The sequence below is a fragment of the Erpetoichthys calabaricus genome, chromosome 4 (assembly GCF_900747795.2).
Source record: "Erpetoichthys calabaricus chromosome 4, fErpCal1.3, whole genome shotgun sequence".
Lineage (NCBI taxonomy): Eukaryota > Metazoa > Chordata > Cladistia > Polypteriformes > Polypteridae > Erpetoichthys > Erpetoichthys calabaricus.
The window spans coordinates 98,800,041-98,812,128 of record NC_041397.2 but is presented as its reverse complement, the minus strand read 5'-3'; the positions used below and the strand labels follow the sequence as shown (position 1 = coordinate 98,812,128).

Below are 12,088 nucleotides of genomic sequence, written 5' to 3'. Positions count from 1 at the left end.
AAGCTACCTATCTTTCAAATGGCATGGACAGAGAGTGTTAAAAAATATAAAAAAGCTCTCTTTAAAGCTCGCTCAGAATACTATTCTACAATAATAGATTGCAATAATAAAAATCCTCGGGTACTGTTTAGAACAGTGGCTAAATTAACAAATGGGAATTCAGATCTACAGTGCAAAATAACAACAGATATTCGCAGGACAGACTTTATGAACTTCTTCAATGAGAAAATTAAAAATATAAGATTCCAGATCTCAGCATCACAGTAAAAACCGCATACTAGCTTAGCAGACCCCATCTCACATTGCATTCAGCACTTTAGTAACTGAGCAGGAAGTCTTAACTTTAATTTCTAAAATGAAACCCACTTCTTGTTCCCTAGATCCAGTGCCAACAAAACTAGTAAAAAGCGCAATGGATGTTCTTGCAGCACCTATTCTAAACATTATCAATAGTTCATGATTGCATGGCACAGTACCTGATGCACTAAAAGTGTCAGTCATTAAACCATTACTTAAAAAGTCACACCTAGACCGACACATAATAATTATAGACTATTTCAAATTTACCGTTTCTCTCTAAAATACTAGAAAAAGTAGTTGCCAATCAGCGTCAGTCACACCTTACGCATTACAATTTATTTGAGAAATTCCAATCTGGTTTCCGCACTGGTCATAGTACAGAAACGGCACTAATGCAGGTTGTAAACGACATTCTGATATCCTCTAATGAAGGAAACTCCACTGTAATTATGCTGTTAAACTTAATCGCAGCATTTGACACCATTGACCATTCTATTTTACTGCACAGGCTAGAAAATGATGTTGGGCTTACAGGCACTGTGCTCGCTTGGTTTAGTTCTTATCAAATCGATTCCAATATGTACAGAAATGTGTTAACAGTCTCCATCATTATACACAGAAGTGAGATATGGTGTCTGCTACTATAAGAGTTGCCCCTTCGGTCTCAGCTTTTAAATCCCGGCTGAAGACTCACTACTTCAGTTTAGCATATCCTGACTAGAGCTGCTGATTAACTGTACAGACTACATTTCTGTTGTTAGTCATTAGCACTAAAACATAAGTAACATGATAGTTAAAATTTGTTACTAACCCTCACCTATTCTGTTTCTCTTCTCGGTACTCAAATGTGGCACTTGGTGCCACAGCCAACCTGCCAAGTTGTTTTGCCTGCCTAAGGTAAAGTCATTCCTGATGGAGGATCACAGGAATCGTGGGGTAGAGGGGTCCTTTCATCGGATTGGATGGCCCAGCACTGTTTCAGCTGTGGAATCGCCAAATGGGGGAGGCAGCTTGATGGCTGAGGTCTCCTGGACTCTATAAACAAATCCAAATCATATTATGTGATACTATCTACTGTTAAATTCTGCTCCATACTTGTAATTTTTTTTATTTTTAAACTGCATTGAGAATTTGTTCTGTTCGGTGTATTGTATTGTATTGTATTGTATTGACCCCCTACTTTTTGACACCCACTGCACGCCAAACGTACCTGGAAAGGGGTCTCTTTTTGAACTGCCTTTCCCAAGGTTTCATCCATTTTTTCCCTTACAAGGGTCTTTTTGGGAGTTTTTCCTTGTCTTCTTAAAGACCAAAGGCTGGGGGGGCTGTCAAGAGGCAGGGCCTGATAAAGCCCATTGTGGCACTTCTTGTGTGATTTTGGGCTATACAAAAATAAATCTCCCAAACCATTTTGTTACCCCTCTATTTCTCTTTTTCAATATGAAAAATGAGCTTAAATTAGTCCTGCAACTATTTTAAATATTGGCAACAGAATAGTCAGTGCAACTTTCAAACACACATGCATGTGATAATTGGTGGGCATTGAACAGTATTTATTTATGATAATACATATCATTGACTTATGCTGACTCACACTGAAATGTGGATGCACACATAATGAAGATGTAAACTGCCACCCTGGAAAGACCAGGAAAAACATTGCGTGGAACAATGTTTATGAGCACAACCTGCTCTCTTAATGCCACATTGGCTTGTAAATCAATCAGCTCCATTTGGAGAGACCCAGAAGTCACCCACTCGAAGGGTCTCCTTAGCCTCCATTGAAAATTCAACATCATCTTTGATATGGGTCTTTCATAAACTGCAGTAACTGTTGTCCAACAGTTAAGATTTCAAAGTGATACTGGAAATTTTCAATCATCTTCTGTATGAAATCAACATGAGAGGAAATCTCCCTCTCTCCTTAAAATTGTTTTTGAACTGTTGGGAAGTGGCCACAATAGCCACCCTAAAGATCTACCTTGAAAACTAATTTCCTCTGGAAAGAGTCAACAGTTCTCAAATCACACAATGAATTATTTTGTCCCTTTAGCCTTAGATTGAGATCAATGAGGTGTAATGTTCTATCTACCAAAAATGCAGCAATACTTGTAGGGCAGCAGTTTTTTGCATTCCCCTCAACTTCACTCAGCAAGTGGTGCTGACGAGATGAGGATGCTCTAAGAAAGTTTATCAGTTTCATTGATGTGTCCAGGACTTCAGCACACATTTACGACAAACCACAGCATAGGACAGACTGGTGTATGATATATTGATAAGAGATATGGTCAGGAAAGTCCACGTTACCCTAAGCAAACAACTGTTTACATGTTGTTGGGATGCAAATGAATTTGAAAGCACCCAAGTTGATCAATCAACTGGCCTATTTTTAGCATACTTGTCTCTGAGTCTTGCAGGTATGCTTCCTCATATTGGTCATATTTAATTTCATAGTGGTGTACTATATTACCACTTTTTATAATAGCAGAATACTATGAACATATCAAACACGCTGGTCTTGCACTTTATTCTGGAATAATGAACACATATTTGTTGGTCCATTCATCTTTCAAAACTTTGCTCTCAGTGTCAACCATTCTTTTCTTAGAACAAGACATTGTTCGATCTAACCCAGATTTCTCCTCTAAAACGTTCCACTTTATTGGAGGCACAAAATGATCGGCTGATTGCTTTTTTTGCCTTGTTACGGTTTAAAGACAAATGACTAGCTGAGCTGAGCAGTACAATATACAGTAAATACATATGTTTGGATAAGACTAGAACATACACGTCTACAGCAGGGTTTCTTAAACTATGGATCGCAGGTTGACACAAGTGGGTTGTCACTTTTGTATTCAATCTGAATTGGTCACGTATGTTTTGCAAAGTGGGTTGCAGTGAGCCACCGTGGATTTATTAACAACGACATTGCTCTGACTATCTTCCTCGGTCTACCAACACTCGGTAGTGAATGTCAAAGGGTAATACTCTAACAATCAACAGCAATTCTTCAAGAGAAAACCTCCCCCACATCACTTTGATGATCGTTGGAAATTCTTCAAATGGGAACACCACATGTTCTAACAATCAGCAGTGATTCTCCAAGGAAGACACCATTTCCAGCTCTAAGGATCGTCAGTGATTCTTCAAGGGAGAATGCCATAGCAAAGTTTAAGACATCCTACTCTACAGAATGAATTCAAGCTCAGATTTGAGAGTTAAAACTGAGGCTTTTAAAATATCAATTTTTTTTAAGACTTTCCAAATAATAATAATAATAATAAACAGTATAAGCCACTGGCATTTGTAACACTCACGTATTTTCTTCCCCAACAATGCATATGGCAGACAGTAGTTTAACAACATCAGTCATCATGCTAGGCTGCCGGGGATCAATGGCTCTGGCCAAAAGGGTGAGACTCTTCTCCTCTCCAAGAATCCATTCCAGCCCATACTGTAGAAGACAAGGAGAAAGACAAAAACAAAGGAACTTACTGTACTTACAGAATAAAGATCATACTGATGAGTTTGAGACAAAGACTAGTTATGAAATATTTTAGCACCACAGGAGGCTAGCTTAATAAAAATATTAATCCATATAGATTATTCTTAGAATCAATGCAAATTTAAAGCAAGAGTACACCAAAATACTGTACTGGCAAAGTAAAATAAAACATGTTACAAGTGCACATGCCCAGTGTTTTAGGGAGCACTGTTTTGCTAGTTGATATACTATATAGTATGTACTGTAGTTCTTTTTGATAGGAGACACTATACATCAAGTTTGAAGTTTTTTCTAATCTATTTATTTCAATTACATTACTTCTCCAGGCAGAAAATGTTTATAAAAAAACAAAGCAGAAATTGTTTATTAAAAAAAAAAATAATTTACAAGTAAATGTCTGTTGAGTGGGTTATAACTGAGGCTAAGCCAGTATCATTATACCAAGATGTTCTTTTGATGTGATTAAGGATGTCAAAATAAGTAATATTAGATATAAAATTTAGCAGCAGTTAGGATGTTTGGTTTTACACACAATTAAATAAAAATGAAGGGGGATAACAGAAGTTAAAGAGAAAATCCAAAAAATAATGATATGAGAAGAATGGGTCCTACCCTTAAGAGTAATCATGTTTAATAACTTGCTACTTATGAGCAATTCAGACAAAAGCAGCTTTAGATTTTCACTGCCACCAACATTCGCTCATCGTTAAATTCACTGGTACCTCATTACATTTTTGTTTTGCCACTATTATATTAAGACACATTTAGAACAATATTTCATAAAAATACTGTGGTCTAGCATGTTAGATTACAAGATTATTTTAAGAATGTTTTAGTAATTAATTTATGATCCTGTAATTTCAAGGGGTAACTGACTTTTCATAACAGAAACAATCACATATGCATCTATAAGGATAGTTCAAATCAAGCAATTACTTCTTTCTAAACTAATTAAAAATATGTAATGCTCCTCAATGAAGAATAAATAAGAAATGTACATGCATGAATCAGATTCAGATTATTTAAATTAAAACATGCTGCTATTGTGAACTTCCAGAACTGAAGCTGGCTTTCTAAGCTGGATACTAGGTATAATAAAGCATGGGCCAGTATTCAGGTTTTGTATGCACACCTGCCTAGTCTAGTATCAAAAAACTCTAATACAGAATATATAAGAGATATATAACAAATTACTTCAATAACACAGTCAAGCACTTCATGCTATTTTAGAAAGGACTGATGCAATTTCTCTTTTAGGGCCCAGATTGAATGTTAAATAGTCTACTCACTACTGCTATAATTTCAATTATTGCCACTTGTTTTTTGCATGAAGGACAGTCTACATATAACAGAATTTACTATAGTGAAATACAAAAATTCTAAACTACAGCAATAATTAAACAGGGATAAGAAAACGCATTGATAAAAGGAAATGGATAAAGTAAAGCTGCATGCAGTATAAAATGTAAGCATTAGTATTCAAAACCAGATGTTTTAATCATTTTACCTTATTATTCATAAAGGCCTTCAAGCACTGTATGACTTTATGTTGACATTTCCTGTCATTTTTTTCCTGACTGCAATAAAAATATTTCAATTAATATTATAAAGCATAGCAACGTGCAATTCGAAAAATCCATAACCAAATAGAAAAAAAGGTCGAAAGTCTTACTGTTTTTTGTAAAGTAATTTTTCAAGTGTGTCCAAAAGCAGGCCCAAGCCTTCATGTCCAAAGCTCTGCACCCAGCTGTAAAATTCAAAAAAAACAAAGTCACATTTAAATAAGTCACCATGACATTTGACGATTGGTATAATTGTGAGACAATAATAAAAAATAATTGGTATAATAAGTATTTAGACATATTGTACATTAATTAATGCACATGAAACTGGTTAAAAATAAATGGTAAATCATATCAAAGCAACTCTGGATGGCTTCTAAATTTTTTCATGAGTAGCCTTAACAATTAACACAGCTGCAGCACTAGCCAATTAGCTGCAGATTCCACATAATATCAATCATTGGTCAGAGCAAGGAAAAACAGTCTCAACTTATTAACTCCATTTGACCATTATATTAAATTCAAAGGTTATAACATGTCACCTTGGGTATCTTGGTAGTAAGTATAAATATTATTATTATTATTATCATCATCATCGCCATTGTTATTAGAGAAGGTTTTATTATACAGGCTTTTTTGTATATCATAGATTTTTACAGATTTAACAGAATGAATAAAGTATGTATTAGTAAGGTATACAACACTACATTTTATTCAAAATTTGTATTCATATTTATTTACAATTTAAACAAAGAGACCAGTTTTGCAATGAAAATGATTCCTAAAATTCAAAATGCCTAGTCAAAAGTTTATAAAACCTCAAAGATGTGTGGCATGAACACTAATGTATGGTGTCATATACTGTAACATACATTCACACTATCTGCATACATACACATTTTCCTTTGAAAAACCCATAAGAAATATTTATATAACATTATTTCACTCAAGTAATAATATCTATACATACAGTACATTCATATTAGCAATAGCTTTTTACCTTCTTTTTGTTGTTTGAAAAAACTAACAAAACTAATACGTATCTTTCATCATTTTATTCATTACAAAATAACCATGCAATGCTGTTTTAAACATATTTCTCTAGACTAATGAAAAGAATAAGAAAACATTATATCCAAAAAAAAAAAAAAAAGAATCTAGATTACTAGTGATGGCATAGGTCTCATGATACAAATGCAAAGAGAAACAGCTCATGGAAAACTAATAATAGGGAAAGCCAACTGGACAGGAATACTGCTAGTACAGGAACAGACTTCTTTGAAGTTACTTTCAAAAGTTTTAAAGAACAAAAAATTAAAAAGTCACAAAAGATTTAAAATATATTAAAACCAAAAGGGAGAACACATAAAAAGTGCAAATATATTCTTATTTTTCTTAAGTTTTCACTAATGAAGAGTGGTTTACAACCACTGGTGATGGCACAGGCTACAGTTTCCTGCCTCTCTGCTACTGAATAGGATCTCTCTGAAAATGAAAGTATTAAAAAAAAAAAAAAATGGGTAACTGCAATTTTTTTTTAATTGTTGCTATGCAATATGTCCCTTGATATTCATAGATAAAACAAGCAGTGTCTTCTTTTGTAAATATACAAAAAGGAAAAAATACAATTTGGAAAAATAATATTAAGTGAAATAGTGCTGTGATGATTGTACACACTGGTAAAGATTTTTAATTTTAATGGTTCACATCCTTTATATTTACCCATGAATCATTTAAAAAAAACTCTTTGTTAAAGTGAAATGAACTTTAAGCCAATCTACAACTACCAAGTCATTCACAGCAGATGTTCTTACAACAAAAATGCAAACCCTGGAATGAAATTATGAATACTATAACAGAACTCACTGCTAGAGGCATGTTTCCTATTTACATGGTGGAAAATGTGTTTTTCAAAATTTTAATCAAAATGCTGGACACCAGGTATATAACACCAAGTCGCAGTTACTTCACAAAAACAACCATACACAAAAGTTTGAAGAATTAAGGCCAAATGTCCAGTCAAAAATCAGTTAGTTATTTTGTGTGAACAACTGATCTGTGGTCAAGCCAATCATCTGAACCATATATTTTCTTGACTTTACAGTATAGTAATATGGATTGGAAGCTAATAAGCAAGTGCTTGCAAACGTCATACTTTCCTGAGGATCACACTGGTGAACTGTTGGCATTAGAACTAAGAAAGGGACTTGAGAACTGGGGGCTAAAAGAAGAAAATCTACTGTGCATGACAACTGACAAGGCTGCCAATATGATTAAAACCATGGATTTTAACACTTCAAAGAGATTACAGTGTTTTGGACATTGTCTGCATTTAGCTAGTGGTAAGTCAGAAAAAGCACAGACAATAACTGCAAATTAATATACTGTATTGGAATTTTTTAAATCTAGACATTATAAAGAATTTCATTTCTGTGTGTTCATGTACTTACAATTGCATTTGAAGGATTAAAAGCATTGTAAGAAGAAAGCACTTAAACATTTTTATAAAATCATATGGCCTCTACACACCTTAAATGTCTATTTGGAAATGAAAAACATGTATCAATAGAAGCTTTTTCTATTAAAATAAAGAATAGTATCCTTTTTCTGTTGTGAGTTACATTCACATAAACTATAAGCATCGCTCATGCTGGAAACACTTAAGAGAAACACAATTACCTGTGCATGTGTATATGCATATGAGAGAGAGAGAGAAAACAAAGGTGTGTGATAAATATTCAGAGGGCTCAAATTAAGAAATGCATTGCTTAATAGACAAATGCAAAGACATCAGGATGTGTAAATAACAAAATCATATTTAATTAATTGGTTATTTGTTGTGTATTTGTGGGTCTGTGTTTTATTTCACATAGAAAGGTTTGAAGGACTCTCATATTGAGCAGGCAGTTAGTGTTTGTGTAAAAAAAAAAAAAAAAAAATAGTACTATTCACATGGAGGAATAAAAAGGAAATGTCAGCAGCATAACTTGAGCATAACTTGCCAAGCCATAAGTCAGCCACAGAAACATGTAATAGATGCAGTTCCTGACAAAAATTATTACATGGATGCTTCAGGAAGTGAAACCCATAACCCAGGTCCTGGCTGCTGATAAGAAAACAATATGTTTAGTTCCTGCCTATTGGTTCCTGCCTTGTGCCCTGTGTTGGCTGGGATTGGCTCCAGCAGACCCCCGTGACCCTGTGTTCGGATTCAGCGGGTTGGAAAATGGATGGATGGATGGATGGATAGTTCCTGCCTGGCAAGACGTTCTTGTTCTTGAGACAGTAAATATTTGATTTGTTGTTTGCATACTATATTGTTCATAAGGTTTACGTGTTTGAAACTGTTGAAATGTCAAAAGAATGAACTAAAGTATCTGTCTACCTGAGTGAGCTGTATTTTTTAATCTTTTTATTCAATTTTTGTGCAGTTTCCACATTTGAATAATTTTAAATAGTGTCCAGTAAAAGCTAATTAAAATGTTATTTGGGTAATGCTTTTATTACAATAACTGCAGATATTATTCAGATGGTTTTGAAAGAACAGTTCATAATTCATAGAGTAAGCAAAAGCCAATTTCCATTCAGTAAATTCTTTTCTTGTTTGGATAATTTTTAAAAACTGTACAGTACATCTTTTTGGCACAGAATGCTGGTACTATGCAGCCACAGTATTATCTTTCTTCTTCTTCTTCTTTCAGCTGCTCCCGTAAGGGGTCGCAACATACTGGATCATCTTCTTCCATATCTTTATTAATCCATATTTAAATATCACTAAATATCATGATGTATTGAATAAATATCGTGATAGTGAATTTTGTCAATATCACATAGCACTAAAGTGAAATACTGGTAGTGAATAAATATTGAAGGTTATTGAAGCCAAATTTAAATATAGTCCAACACATTAACTGTATTGCTATACAATGCATATGGATCGCATCATTATTAAAAAAAAAATCACAAAATATTTGATTGCTTTTCAGTATTGTACACAGTTTTCATGCTAGTTTACAAAGCAATCCAAAAGCATACTGAATTTTAATTCATGTCAATAGATCTGATTTTCTTGCAATTCAATTTGACACCATGTATTAATCATGTCAAAACTGAATATAATGAAATGATCGATCAGCATCAAAGTGTGTGTCAAGAGGCGTCAAATACCTGCAGATGGGGATAACAGTAGCAACTACTGCTACACTTCTTGATGCATAGGTGAGGACTACCAAAAGAAGAATGCAGCATCTATCTATCTATCTATAATATATATATATATATATATATATATATATATATATATATATATATACACACACACACACACATACATAAAATCCAACATCTGTCTGTCTGTATGTCTGTCCACTTTTTACGAGAGGACTACTTAAAGGATTTAGATCAGATTTTTATTCTATAATTTGCTTGAACTTCTCTCATTGCGCTATGTATCATAGCTCATGTGCAGTACCAATTTATTTACACAAATCCAAGAGACGTGCAGTGAGCCGAGGGGAGGGGGTGGGGGACGGAGCCCTCCTCACTCATGCACCAGCCTCGGGGAGTACCTTACCTCTGCTCAGCTAGCAAACGAGAGAACTACTTAACGGATTTATATATATATATTTTTTTTATAATTTGCTTGAACATTCCAGTTGATTTTGCGACTTCTCTCATCACGCTAAGAATTATAGTTCACTTGCAGCAGTGATATATTCGCACTAATCCAAGACAAAGGATGCGGGGCGAGGGGAGGGGGAAACATGGCGTCAGGAGTTGGGAGCCAGGCATGGCCCTCCTCAATGTCCTGTTTCACTATTACACAGGTGGACCCATGGGGGACGGTTAGTATTATATAAGGCAAGCATAACAAATTATAAAACGTAAAGAGTTAAATTTTTCAGCAAGACCTAAAAATTACTTCTCACCACTTCATTTAACCACTCTACATTGACAAAACTTGTGCTTGTTGCCAGAACACAGAAATGTTTAGAAGTAGGACACCTCTTACCCCAACTGTTGACACCCCTTGCCCTGCCTTTTGACACTGATTTGTCATTGTATTACAGTTTTGGCCTGATTAACATGTGATCTTGAATCAAAATGCAAAAAACTCAGAGCAGCCACTGTGTGAAATGTAATATGCTTGCTTTGCTTTTAGTTATGACATTTGATTTATGGACATTAATTAAAATGCAATAGGCTATGATAACAATCAAAATGCCAAAATTATATGCACCATGTGTATTTAATACATTAAATTGCAAAGTAGTTAACATGTTGGATTGCATTAAATTCTGGCACAAATAATCTTCCATAGAATACATACTGTATGTCACAAACAATTCTCAAGCAGAAGATTGAAAAGATTTAACATAAAAATGATCTAATAAAGATCTGAGTGAATAAAGATAATCAAATTAAGTGCTACAGTGATTTTAACAAAAGTAACTCTACTGATATTTATTAAAATGAAAATGTCAGGAGCTACAGTAACTAAAATTCAAAACGTTAGTGCTGAATTCCAGTGAATTAGTGGAAGGTTCTTGCTAATGCTTAGATATTTTCAATTTATTCCCAGCAACTCATCATCTTATTTATCAATGACACTTCAAAGAGATTACAGTGTTTTGGACATTGTCTGCATGAAAAAAAAGTGTGCTTCCTCAGTGTTACTGCATGGAACTAAGAGGTATGCAGACTCTCTCAAAAACAAGCGGCAATGTGTTAATTGATACAGCCTTACTATCATTGGACCGTTATTCCAAGAGACCGCAGAGAATGCATCTTGGATATAACTCACAAGGTACATAGGTTAAGCAGCACATGTTGAGACATTGTATGGTAGGTAAAGAATGGATACAGAAAACATTAACATTGATTTACTGACTGCAAGAGAGTAAGAAGACTAGTGCTCCTGCTGCTTCCCAATAACAGCGTAGTTCAGTCAACTTGAAATTATTGGTTTTCTTCTAGCATGACATATATTCCTTGCACTCCACACCCCCCGGAACCTCCAGCCAAAACAAATTTCCATGTCAGAGTCCTGCTTATACGTTAAAACACAGTATTCAACACTGTTATGCCATCAAAATTGACCATCAAACTTCTCAATTTATGACTTATTACCACCCTCTGCAACTGGATTTTGTACTTTCTAAACAACAGACTACAGCACTTATGGATTGGCAGCATCACATCCTCCATGCTGACCCTCAACAAACACAAACACTCTACAGGGTAGTATGTGGTGCCCCTTTTGTACTCTTTATTCCCGTCTGACTTTTTCCATCACATTTAACAGTTTGCAGGAACATCGCAGTGCCTTCCCACATATATAAATTCATTCGCACTTACACAAGGGTCAATGTAAAATCACCAATTAACCTAACTTACACATATGCAGAGAAGTGTGTAACTTTAAGAAAATGGCACATTTCCAGGATGCATCTGCAGAAAAGACACCAAAATATTACCTGGTTCGATGAAAACAAAGTCTTGCCTATATGTGATGTGACATACTGTACAAAAGAAAGCTAACCAGGAATGATAGATGAATATACAGTAGAATGAGTAACAAGAAAAAAAAAACCTGGCATTACAAGTATTGGATGAAATATGGAAAATGTTCAAGAAGAAATGGGGACGAACATTTAGAGAGTAAGAGACAACAAGTGACATGATGGGAAAATTGAGACCTATGTGCTAATTAAATATAAAG

At 34.6% G+C, this 12,088-nt stretch overlaps 1 protein-coding gene across 1 annotated transcript in view; it reads right to left on the bottom strand.

The window, feature by feature from the left end:
- LOC114650158 (protein diaphanous homolog 3-like) overlaps positions 1 to 12,088 on the bottom strand; it is a 1,033,571-nt gene that overhangs the window by 734,940 nt on the left and 286,543 nt on the right. Inside the window, exons 6-8 of the mRNA XM_051925675.1 lie at positions 5,478 to 5,552; positions 5,313 to 5,382; positions 3,618 to 3,754 (exon numbers count right to left, since the gene is read on the bottom strand). Of these exons, the coding sequence (XP_051781635.1) occupies positions 3,618 to 3,754; positions 5,313 to 5,382; positions 5,478 to 5,552 (282 nt within the window). The remainder of the gene's footprint in view (positions 1 to 3,617; positions 3,755 to 5,312; positions 5,383 to 5,477; positions 5,553 to 12,088) is intronic.